Genomic DNA, 13,124 nt, shown 5'->3' with positions numbered 1-13,124 from the left:
TACTGTGGGAGATCAATTATAGTGGATGCTGGATCCTGGGTTTAGTAACACTTTAAGGGTCAGTGCACACTACAAAAACGCACTTCGGATACGTTTTTGCTCACAGTTCACAGCACATGCAGTTTTGATGCAATTTGCTATATTCCGGTATGGTTCTGTGCAGAAAAAATGCAGCATGTTCTACTTTTTTTTCTGCACCAGAAATGGAACTAACTGCACTGGTGTGAACTAGGGCCATTGGAATACATGGAAAACACTATGCATGCATTTTTGCTGCAGAAAAAAAATGCATCTAGTCTAGTATCTCCCACACGGACTCTAAAACCTATCCATGGACCTCAGGTTAAGAACCCTTGCTCTAAAGACTGGGAGATTAAACTAAAAATCTATCACTATCCTTATATCCTTGTTAAACTTCATAAAGTGGACCTTTGAATCTCCCTGATCTGTTTCAGGTCTGTGGAGAACAGGCTTTATGGAACTGTAGATGCATACAATTCTGGTCAAAGGTTAACAGCTTTATTGAAGTATTCTTAGGTCCTAACAATAATGTAAAAAATTACCCATTTCTTGACCCAGTTGACCTACAAACCTCAGACCACATGAAATAAGTTTTAGGTATACTGTATTTTTATGCTAGGACAAAGATAATCCTCACCTGAAGTGACAAACTATCCTCGTTAGCATGAAAACAGGGGAGTTTCTAACTCCACTACTAGAGAGGAAGGTTTGTCCATCAACTATAGCTCCTGTTTTCCTCACCAGTTGACCTATATGCTGTAAAAGCTTTGACCATCTTGTATTATATGCTATGAGATAACAATATATTCGTGAACAACCTGAGGCAATTTTGTTGTGTCATAAGAACTGTTTATTGGTGTATATTTTATGCAAAATTTAAAAAAAAACAAAAACACCTTACAAAAACTAAAAAATAAGGCCCTGAAAATCCTAACTGGATATATACTTGGGGTTTCATATGTAAGAACACAGATAACAATTTTAGTATATAATGACCCACTTACCTGTGTAGCCGCGCATGGGTGTACTGTAAAAAGACACCAGTATCTCCACAGCTTTGCAATGCTTGATCCCATTGAAAGTGGTAATCTGACAAAAGTGGACCCTTAAAATCCTGAAATGTAAACATTAATGTTGACTTAGTGTAGCTCTAAAGAGTATTCAGTACTGGATAGAAGTATCAATGAATGATGCAAGTACATAGATTGGACAACATTAAGGAAACACAAGGTAAAATAATGAATTTGTTCTCTAATATGGTGTTGAACCGCCTTTGGCATCCAAGACAGCCTGAATTCTTCTGGGAATTGACAAATGCTGTATAAATCTGGGATGGTAGATAATGGAATCTGATATCACTCGTCATGCAAAAATCATTCCAGTGCTTGCAGAGATATCGTAGGCGGAAAATCCAAGTTAGAATTACCAGTAACTTGTTTTCCAATAGTCTTTAAGCACAGCACCTGAGAGATCATAGATCCTCCCACCAGGCAACAGGAAACACCTCAGACCAAACTCTTTAAAAGGAAGCCCCCACCCACTCCTCTTCAGTTGTAGTATAGAACCTCCGGCCCGAGCTCAAATACATAAGCAAAAACACACGATAAAATACAGCACAAGGGCAGGTTATTGCTGTCCTGAAAGACTATTGGAAAACAAGTTACCAGTAAGTCTAACTTGGATTTTCCCAAAACATCTTTCAGGACAGCACCTGAGAGGATAAACAAAACTTACCCCAATTAGGGAGGGAACACAGATTGTAAAACCTTTCTACCAAAGGCTTGACCAATAGTGGCAGGCAAAAGTTTACACGCTTGTCCATGTGGCTGCCTTAAAAATTTGTTTGGGGGTGGCACCAGCTTTCTCTGCCCAGCTAACTCAAGAGCTCTTGCAGAATGAGCACAAATACCAACTGGAGAATCCTGACTGCTAAGGGTGTAGGCTTCTGTAATAGCCATTCTTAACCATCAGAAATAAGGTAAGGGAACTTACATCTCCCAGGACAGCCCTGAGAGAGCTCTAGCTCCCAAAGGTGTTCCTGCCAGGCTAAAGGAAACACAGAAAACTGTGGAGTCCTCCTTTTAAAGAGTTTGGTATGAGGTGTTCCCTGTCCTCTGGTGGGAGGAGCTATGATCTCTCGGGTACATTATCGTCTTGGTAAATGGTGCTGTCTTCGTGAAACAATGTTTGCACCATGAGGTGCACATGGTTGGACAAAATTTGTACATAGTCACTGGCAGTGACTCTACTTTTCAAGGTGATGATGGGGCCTGCAGAATACCAAGATATGGTTGCCCAAACCATGATTGCGTGGCCACCATGCTTTACCATTGGCACAAGACCATCCTGGTAGTTAATTTGGGATGGTGTTTGCCACACATAAGCACATCTGGTGGTTGGGAACAGTGTGAAGCTCAATTCATCTATATTACAGTATTTACAGTATATTATAGCCTTCAATTGATCGATAGTCCAAGATTTATGGGCACTGCATCACGCTCTCCTCTTCTGAGCATTAATATCGGTCACTAGTGGCCTCTTTTTTGATTCACTCTGTGCTAATGTAATTACTATTGCATAAATAAAGTAAGGTCATGCAACGAGTACATGATTGCACTTAGATGGCATGTTGTAATTGTATCTATTGAAATAGCTTATGCTGCGGGAGGTCAAACTCTTCACTAAATGTTTGAAACATTTTAGAAACATTGCCATCATACAGTTGCCATATATATTTATCTCCTTTGGCATACCACATATCAATTTCTGTTAAATAGTTTAGTTCTCTATAGATAAATTATGCCATAGCAGTGTATATTGCATAGTGCCCTCATAAGCCAATTGGGTTTTCATACTATGCAACATCTTGTAGAGCAGTAAATATCGGGGATAATTTATACATTTTCTCACTAGCTTCTAAGTGATCCAGGATAGGATAGTTTGTAAACTGTGATAATACTACTCCTTGTATTTGCCCATCTCAAATTTTCCTTATCCCACCTGCAGTCTTTTAAAGCAGCACCTATGGAAAGTTTAGGGTAGTGAAAAATGGTTTGTAACCATTTCAGAGGTGTAAACAATTTTAAGCGTTGTCATATTGGGTGTCTATTTACTAGGCGCAACCTCATCTTTTATATTTTTCTAAAAAAAGGAGGGTAATAAATAGATATTTATGCCGTAAAATGAGCTTTAGGGCATTTTTCACAGAACCGAAAACTGACTCTGGCTGCAAAAGGGTTAAAGTCTATGCATCCTTAAGTCAAGCTTTCCATTTTTAAGATAAAGTGGAAAAAATATACAAAAGGTCTTATTTTCTGATTAAAAAAAAGGCAAGCAAAAGAGGAATGCTGACTTGCCTGTACATTCCATATCTTAAATACAATACAGGGATACAGGCAAAGGATTCATAGGTCCTGGGTTAAAAACTGGTACCTTCAAGTGATTGGATACTGGCAAAACTTTTAAGCACACGCCCCTTGGGCATCTTCCCTATACTCCTATCCCACTCCATGGAGCCTCAGTTCGGTAGAACGCAATACAAAGTAACCATAAAATGGAAGGGAGGGAGGCCTGTGTCCTTTACTATATTCCAAGATATTGAATTTACAGGTTAAGCCAAAATTTCTCTTAACTAAACTGTACAGGAAGCATGCAAAGTATTCACAGACCCTGGGATGTCCTTAAGCAATGAATGAGAAGGGTGGGTAACAACTAGGCAAACAGAACTAGACCAAACAAGGTTCAAACAGACCTAACTTCAGAACCACTGCAAGAACCTTGTGGCCAAAAGCTGCATCAGCAGAAGACTGGGCATCTTAGCATGGAAGATTTCTACTGAACTAAAAGACAGAAGCATAAGGGGCACACTGAAGGTAAGCAAGTCCCTTGTGTCAATTTTGTGTTTTTTTTTTTTGTAGGTAAACACACTTTAATGCGAGTTACACCTCAAAGAAAAGATTTTACAGTGGGGGGGGGGAGGGGGGGGTGCAGCCAGAGGTATTTGAAAGAGAATGGACCTGTCCTCAGAGTGCTTAATGCCGGATATAGACTGTTTGAATCTCAGTCGGTGCATCATAAACCGGCCGAGATTCAAACCATGTATGGGCAGGCTGAATGCACCCAAGTTGATCGATCCATCCATCAACTTGGGAACAAATCAGCTTGTCGGATTTTACATAAGATTATTGCTAGTGGCTGCTTATTGTTGGTAGAAATAATCACGGTCTTCTCCTGGTGGGGACAGCTTCCCCCGCCCCAAGAACACAATAGCTGGGAGGGAGGGATTCTCCTGTAAACACTGACTGTGATTGCAGGAAAGAAATGCACTCTATGTATGTCCTGCATTATGCCAAGTTCTGGTTCAGACCTGATTGTAGGAAAGCACAGAATGATCTCTGGGATTAAAGTGTGTGTTCACACCAATCAAAAAAATTTACATGTATGGTAGTAGATCTTCCTGGAATGGGCTTTTCTTAAACTGAAAAAAAAAAAAAAAAGATTTTATAGTAAGTCCAAGAATTGTATTTTTTTTTTTTTATCGTCTATTGAGGTACACAGGAAGATAGCAATTCTTACACATTTGGCACATCCAAAAGAGGGGTGGGCAACAGTCATTGAGAGATCCAACAGATGTGGAAATTATACTAGAGGATTGTCAGAAGTGACTAACCCTTGAACAAAGGCTAAACTGAGACATGACAGTTGGAGGCAGTGTTATACAGGGGCTAGCCTAACATTTTTCTGTTTGCCAGGGTCCCAACCTACTGTAGTCATTAATATAACCCAACTATTGATACATTACTGAAACTTTTGTGTCTCTCAATGGACTAGAAGGAAAAGGTGTTTCCAGATAACAGAGAAGAGAGAGTTCAGTGAACAGTTTCCCCAAGTAGGAAGACATGTTTTCCCTGTGTACAGTTCAAGGCATAATTTTTCATTTTGAAAGGGGTACTCATTCTGGGTACCTCTAAGAGTTTGTTATCATATACACAACTTCCTATTTCTAATAAAAAAAAAATAAAGAATACCTTACAAAATATATCTTGAAGGATGCTATACCTGTACTATTAGAGCTGCAATCCCAATCTTTTCAGCTGTGTCAGCAGGGTCTTCAGTTGTTTTACTTGCTAAAAAAAAGGAAAGAGAGCTTAAGAATGTATTTTTTTTTATATTTCTGACGCATTAAAGAAACCCTTCCACAAGACAATCATTTAAAAAAAAAAAAATCTTCTAATGAATATATTTGAATTTAACATTTTTTGGATGTGATTGATCTTTAAAAGCTTCCCTTGTGTTGACAAACCCCCAGACTGGGTGCTGCCATCTTGCACGTGGTGTTAGGAGCCACTGAGCTTTTACTCAAGAAATATTCCCCTTCGCTCCTCCCCTGGCTATGCAAAAGGTTATTTATGACGTTTTATGGAGGACAGGAAATGCTGAATCACCACAGAGAGTACATAGATAATCCCAGTGGGATAGGATGCACAAGAAGGGAGACGGTTGTTCTGGAGTTGTCAAGTTTAAATGAGCATTGCAAGTAAATGCAATCATATATGAAAAGAAAAAACACTGCCAGGAAGCAAGTACAATATTTGATGTTTCTGTGCTTCAACTTGCAAGTTTTTAAGCTAATCACAGCGTCTCATTACACAAGGCTTGGCATATGTTTCATTATTATAGTTAAAATGTTATAAAATACTGACAGCTTTATTGTTGGTCATTTTAATTCCAAGACCCTGGTCCTAGATCCTGCAAGGAGCTACACTTCCAGGACAACCCATAACAATTGGATGTTGAGTGCAGACACATGGGAGCTTCCAGCTATGTATTAGAAACCACTTCAGAAATGTTAATATCACTTCCAGTTTATTTAAAAAAATGTTGCCTTTATCATAACATATGCATACTAACATTTTTCAATAGGCACTCTGGTGTCAACAAACAGTGTGTTGTTTACCGGGTGCTGGGGTTTGGTACATTGCAGATTGGATGGACAGATTGTTGGGTGGTGCTGGGAAGGACTCAGCTGTCATGATACACATTAATACCGATGACAAAAATTAGAGGAAGATGGAGCATCCTAAAAAATTGCTTCAGGGACGTAGGAGCTATATTAAAGAAAAAGACCTCCAAGGCTGTATTCTCAGAAATACGGCCTGTACCTCAAGCCACACTAGAGAGGCAGCAGATAATTTGGGAACGTAACACATGGCTGAGGAACTGGTGCAGGAAGGAAGGCTTTGCATTCCTAGAGGACTGGGCTTACTTTTCAGTTGGTTACTAGCTCTAAAGCAGGGATGGACTGCACGTAAATGGGGAGGGTACAACTGTGTTGGGGGAGAAGATGGCAAAAAGTTAGATAAACTTTTAAAATAGGTGGTGTGTGGATAAATCAGAATAAGCTGTCCCTGGCAGTGAACAAGGATCAGAAGGTGCTACTGTGGTCAGCATTGGTAGTTTAGCTAGAGTGCACGTAGGCTGTCCGTCAGAATCCTGTTGCAGCCTCAGAACACACACAAGGAAAAGTTAATAAGGCATGTTCACAAATGCTAGCTTGGTGAATAAAATGACAGAACTGGAACTACTGATACATGAAGAGGATTTCGACTTTGTGGGAGTATCAGAAACCTGGTTTGACAGCTCACATGACTGGCTGTATCAGATCTTGTGTCGGAGGGACAGGGTAGTAGAAGAGGGGAGGAATATGCATGTACATTAAGAGTGATAGGATAGTGAATATGAAGGATGACATTACTAACGGGGCAAGGGAGAAGGTGGAATCTTTGTGGCTGGAGTTTTAAGGGGAAAAAAACAAATGTTAATTAGCAGTGGGTGTGTGATACATGCCCCCTGACCTGAAAGATGAATATTGTGTCAATTGGTAGATGACCCAAGCAGAAATGAGGTTGTAATTGACCTACTAATTACAAAAAAACAAAGCTGATTGCAGACATGGAAGGGATAACTTAGGAAACAGTGATCACAGTGATTACGTTCACCGTAAATCATAGAAAAAGCAGACATGAGGGTAGGACAAGAAGATTTACCGCCAACTTTACCAAACTTTGCTCCATACTTCACAACCTTAAATGGGGAGAATATTCTAGACATAAAAGCCATGGAGAAAAAGAGGAGTGCTTTAACCACTTGCCTACTAGGCACTTTCACCCCCTTCCTGCCCAGGCCAGTTTTCAGCGCTGTTGCACTTTGTATGACAATTGCGTGGTCATGCAACACTGTACCGAAACCAAATTGTTATACTTTTTTTTGAGACAGATAGAACTTTCTTTTGGTGGTATTTAATCATCACTGTTTTTTTTTTCACCTAATTGCTAGAAACAGGGGGGGAGGAGCCTGAACATGGCGGCTGTGGGGAGCGAGTGGCTCTAGCTCGCTGCTAGGACCCGCTTCCCGACCTCCCTAGGGACCCGTTAAAGAAATCGCCTCACCGGAGTCTGGAGGGCAGTGGAGTTGAGCCCGGAGAGCCGGAGATGGCCGCGAGACGGAGGCTGCAGAGACGCGCCGGTTCCCCCGGCGCTGTGTAAAGAGAGAGAGATCCAAGCGGCTGGGAAGTGAGGTGACGTGGAGGGAGCATGTGACCAGCCGCGGAGGATCTCTGGGGGAAAGCGGAGACCGGCCGGCGTCCTGATGTGACAGGGAGCTGCCGCTCCGCTATTACCGGATTTTTGTGGCTCATAACCCCCGGCTTGCTGTTGAATATAACCCTCGGCCGGCTGATTGATCCTGGGCCAGGGAGACCCGGGAATACCAGAAGACCCACCCTGCGTCCCTGGGGCGAAGTTTAGAGAGAAAAGTGAAGCACAGCGTCGGAGACCCAGAGGACTCCCCCCCAGGACTGAGCTGATGTGAAGGATCTCCATTCAAGCCTGGAGCCGCTGTCGGGGTGAGTGAGAGCTGATGGGAGCTTGTGGCGTAATAGACCCCTAAGTGACAGTGGGGACAAAGGGGCTAAGGAGGTGAGGGGAGGATTCCCTGGGTCTAGAAGAGAACAAAAGAAGAGCCCTAGGTGCTTTAGGAGAACAAAAAATAAGGAAAAATCATAAGTATATCTGTAGAGATGAGCGAATTATTCAAAAATTCGATTCGACTGATTCGGCGAATTCGTGAAAAAATTTCGATTTGAGTCGAATATATTCGCTGCGAATTTAACTTATAAAAGGGTGTTTCTAGGCTTCAGAGAGCCTTTATATTAGTGCAGAACACTGTACCTTTAATTTAAATGCCCTTGGAGTCTGCTGGGGAAGAGAAATAATACTGTCAGTCAGTATGACATGCAGATGAGTGCCGTCGATCTTAGAATCACCGCACACTTCACTCATTTGGGCAGTCACGGGGCCAAAACCTGAGTGTGGAGCCACAGTGTGGCGGTGGAGGCAGCAGCAATGTAAGGCCATACAGCACCCTATGACAAAAATGGAAACCACCAGCAGTGTGAGGAGACCTGAAAGTGGCACATGGCAGAGTGTGGCGATGGAGACAGCAGCAATGGGAGGCCGTACATGGACCCATGACACACTCTGGACCTGGCAGCAGCATGAGGAGGCGGTACAGGGGCCCATGACAGATTACGGGCCTGGCAGCAGCATGAGGAGTTGGTATGGGGGCCCATGGCAGATTACGGGCCTGGCAGCAGCAATGGGAGGCCGTACAGGGACCCATGACACACTCTGGACCTGGCAGCAGCATGAGGAGGCGGTACAGGGGCCCATGACAGATTACGGGCCTGGCAGCAGCATGAGGAGTCGGTACGGGGGCCCATGACACACTCTGGACCTGGCAGCAGCATGAGGAGGCGGTACAGGGGCGCATGACAGATTACGAGCCTGGCAGCAGCAACTTGGACAGGAGGACGTTCAGCTTCTGCACCGTCGGGTGCGTGCTCGCAAACTGTTGTCTCGTGGAAACGGATTCCAAGAAAGACTGCTGACGGAATCCGTGAAGAGGAGCAGCAGGAGAAGGAGCATCTGAACGAGCGGAATATGCCAACAAGCGACAACAGGGGCCCATGACAGATTACGGGCCTGGCAGCAGCAATGGGAGGCCCGTAATCTGCCAGCACCCTATGACAAAAAATGGAACACACCAGCAGTGTGTGAGGAGACCTGAAAGTGGCACATGGCAGAGTGTGGCGATGGAGACAGCAGCAATGGGAGGCCGTACAGGGACCCATGAGAGACTCTGGACCTGGCAGCAGCATGAGGAGGCGGTACAGGGGCCCATGGCAGATTAGGGGCCTGGCAGCAGCTATGGGAGGCCCGTAATCTGCCAGCACCCTATGACAAAAAATGGAACACACCAGCAGTGTGTGAGGAGACCTGAAAGTGGCACATGGCAGAGTGTGGCGATGGAGACAGCAGCAATGGGAGGCCGTACAGGGACCCATGAGAGACTCTGGACCTGGCAGCAGCATGAGGAGGCGGTACAGGGGCCCATGGCAGATTAGGGGCCTGGCAGCAGCTATGGGAGGCCCGTAATCTGCCAGCACCCTATGACAAAAAATGGAACACACCAGCAGTGTGTGAGGAGACCTGAAAGTGGCACATGGCAGAGTGTGGCGATGGAGACAGCAGCAATGGGAGGCCGTACAGGGACCCATGACACACTCTGGACCTGGCAGCAGCATGAGGAGGCGGTACAGGGGCCCATGGCAGATTACGGGCCTGGCAGCAGCAATGGGAGGCCCGTAATCTGCCAGCACCCTATGACAAAAAATGGAACACACCAGCAGTGTGAGGAGACCTGAAAGTGGCACATGTTTGGGGCATGATTCATGGCGGATTTAGTCAGTTGTGTCAGGAACTGGTGGTTTGAAATCCAGACTAATCCACGCCTGATTCATTTTCACAAACGTGAGTCTCTCCACACTTTGGGTGGACAGTCGTGTCCTCCGCGGAGTTACAATACACCCTGCCGCACTAAACACGCGCTCCGATGCCACGCTACTGGCCGGGCATGACAGCCTTTCAAGGGCAAATTCAGCTAGTTGGGGCAAAGGTCAAGTTTCGTTGCCCAGTAGTCAAGGGGATTGTCTACCTCGGTTGGCAGGGTGCTGTCCAAGTAGGCCCAAGCCTGTTGTTTGAGGTCCTGCTCCAGGTCCACCTGATGCTGCTGCTGCGGCTGGTTAGTAGTTTCCTCACTGCGCTGGTGAAGAAAGCAACTCATCATCGACTGCAGACTGAGGCAGCCGCTGCTGGTGGAGCTGCCACTGCTCCTACCACCCCACCCCTCCCCTGCTGCCATGGCAGCGGAACGCGAGCGCACAGGGCCCACAGTGTCTGAGGATGGACGTTGGCGCAGAAAGTGCATCTGGGTCCTCTGTCTCCTCCTCCTCCTCCTCCTCTACCAGATGCTCCTGCTCCTCCACTCCTGTCCGCTGAGTGGAAAAACCACCCATTTCACTCAATAATTCCTGAGCACAAATGTCCTCCTCTACCTCCTCCTCTTCTTCCTGTCCTGCCCCCACAGGGGTCATGTGGCGTTGAGATCTGTGCGCCACGTCTACCGCACCCTGACCAGCCATTGTTAACAGCATTTGTTCCAGGACGTGCAACAGAGGAATGACGTCGTTCATCCCATAGTCCTGCCGACTCACGAATAGCGTGGCCTCCTCAAAGGGCCTGAGCAAGCGGCAGGTGTCACGCATGAGCTGCCAATGGCTGACATCGAAGTTACACAGGGGAGTACCTTTATCCGCTTGTAACATCAGGAAATCGGTGATGGCCTTTCGCTGTTCGTAAAGGCGGTCTAACATGTGTAGGGTTGAATTCCACCTTGTTGCAACGTCGCAGATCAGGCGATGCTGTGGAATTCCGTTCTGCCGCTGCAGCTCAAGGAGGGTGTGCTTTGCGGTGTAGGAATGGCTGAAATGCATGCAAAGTTTATGTGACATTTTAAGGATGTCTTGCAGTGGGATGGTGGATTTTAGGAACCGCTTGACAACCAGATTGAACACGTGAGCCATGCATGGCGCATGGCACAACCTTCCTTGACGCAGAGCAGACACCATGTTCTTTCCGTTGTCGGTCAACATGGTTCCGATTTTAAGTTTGCGCGGAGACAGCCATCTGTCGATTTCTCTGTTCATTACACTCAGAAGTTCCTCCCCTGTGTGACTACGTTCGCCAAGGCATACCAGGTGCAGCACAGCGTGACACCGTTGCGCCCTGCACATGTGATATGCCGGTCGGGTAATGGGACTTGGCACGGGGGTGGCGGCTGAGGACATGGCGGAAGAAGAGGTGGTAGAGGCGGACATCTTTGCCGGACCAAGGACGTGCAAACGTGGAGGCAAAAGCGGCGTGACCTGTCCAAGTTGCTGGTGCGGCTGTGACGGCACCACGTTCACCCAGTGGGCCGTAAATGACATGTACTGTCCCTGACCGTAGTTACAGCTCCATACGTCGGCGCTGCCGTGCACTTTGGCAGAGACCGACATGCTCAAAGACTGGCCCACCATCTCTTCTACATGTGAATGCAGGGCTGGCACTGCCTTTTTGGCGAAGAAATGACGGCTTGGCACTCTCCACCGCGGCGCGGCACAAGCCATCATTTCTCGGAAAGGTGCTGAGTCCACCACTTGGAAAGGGAGGGACTGCAGCACCAGCAACTTGGACAGGAGGACGTTCAGCTTTTGCACCGTCGGGTGCGTGCTCGCAAACTGTTGTCTCTTGGAAACGGATTCCAAGAAAGACTGCTGACGAAATCCGTGAAGAGGAGTAGCAGGAGAAGGAGCATCAGAACGAGCGGAAGATGCCAACGAGCGACAACTCCCCTCAGCAGAGGTGTTGGAGCCTTGACTGGCTGATAGAGGGCGATTGACGTCGGGTGACGGAGCAAGTAACGGAGCGGGTGATGGAGCGGGGGCTGGGACGGGCAGAACCGCCGTATCTTTATCAAGGTTTTCCCAGGCCACCAAATGGCGACGCTGCATATGCTGCCGCAACGCTGTAGTCCCAACATGAGCCCCCTGGCCACGCTTGACTTTCTGGCCACATAGTCGACATACGGCTACGTTTACTTCCTCGGGCGGCTTGACAAAAAATTGCCACACCGCCGAGTAGGAAACTTTGCCCCCGATACTCCTCACTGGCTGACTGCTGCTTCCTCCGTGCACACCGGCACCACTACTGGCCGTGGTGGTAGGCTGCAGTGGAGCTGGTGCTCTACTCCGTGGCCGTTTGCCTCCACTGACACTGCTGCGACCCTGCTGCCTCCTGGGCAACCCACCGACTGTTTTGCTCGCTGCCAAGCTGCCACCCTCTTCTCCTGATGATGCGGAAGCAATAGCCTGATGACGACGAGGCTGCCAAGTGCGATCAGCCTCATCATCATCAATTAGGGTCTCCGCCTCACTACTAGCCCCCTCGGCTGCGTGTGGGTCAGGAGACAGACCTGTCTCTAGACCGGCTACCGAGCCACTCTCCTCGCCACTACTTCTTCGCCTGGCTGCTGAAGAGGCGGATGTCTCCCCCCGTTCCTGACCGCCCTTTGTTAGCTCTTCCTCACTGTACAGCTGAGCCCACAGCATACGATACTTCGCTTGGTGAGGGAACACCAAAGGACAGGGGCAGGTCGAGGACACGTGATTTCAGTGGGCTTGCTCCCGGGCCATGCCAACTAACGGTTGTGTCTGACGTACCCACCGACCGTTGGCTGTAGGTGTCAGAGGTGACCTGGGAAGAGGAAGACGACCGAGCCAACCAATCGATGACGGCAGGGTTGTCGGTGGAGACACGACCGCTGGATGACACCGGGAGCACTGGCCTCTGGCTGCGACTAGTGCTGCCTTGACCCCTTCCTCTGCTGCCACGTCTGCTCGCTCCTAAAACATTGCCTCCTCTGCCACTCCTATGCATGTTGTCTGACATACTCTTTAATTAAACGATTCTGTGTCCCTGAGTAACAATTCTGTGTCTGTCCCTCAGTAACAATTCTGTGTCCCTCAGTAACAATTCTGTGTCCCTCAGTAACAATTCTGTGTCCCTCAGTAACAATTCTGTGTCCCTCAGTAACAATTCTGTGTCTGTCCCTGAGTAACAATTCTGTGTCTGTCCCTGAGTAACAATTCTGTGTCTGTCCCTGAG

The 13,124-nt window shown here is 46.9% G+C and overlaps 1 protein-coding gene across 1 annotated transcript in view; it reads right to left on the bottom strand.

Moving 5' to 3' along the window:
- RARS2 (arginyl-tRNA synthetase 2, mitochondrial) overlaps positions 1 to 13,124 on the bottom strand; it is an 80,305-nt gene that overhangs the window by 18,990 nt on the left and 48,191 nt on the right. Inside the window, exons 15-16 of the mRNA XM_089691314.1 lie at positions 5,080 to 5,147; positions 1,026 to 1,135 (exon numbers count right to left, since the gene is read on the bottom strand). Of these exons, the coding sequence (XP_089547440.1) occupies positions 1,026 to 1,135; positions 5,080 to 5,147 (178 nt within the window). The remainder of the gene's footprint in view (positions 1 to 1,025; positions 1,136 to 5,079; positions 5,148 to 13,124) is intronic.

Source organism: Staurois parvus, unplaced genomic scaffold (assembly GCF_062004578.1).
Source record: "Staurois parvus isolate SC_StPar_1 unplaced genomic scaffold, SC_StPar_1.0 ptg000561l, whole genome shotgun sequence".
Taxonomy (NCBI): Eukaryota; Metazoa; Chordata; class Amphibia; order Anura; family Ranidae; genus Staurois; species Staurois parvus.
The sequence above is the reverse complement of the archived record's forward strand: the minus strand, read 5'-3'. Positions and strand labels throughout refer to the sequence as shown.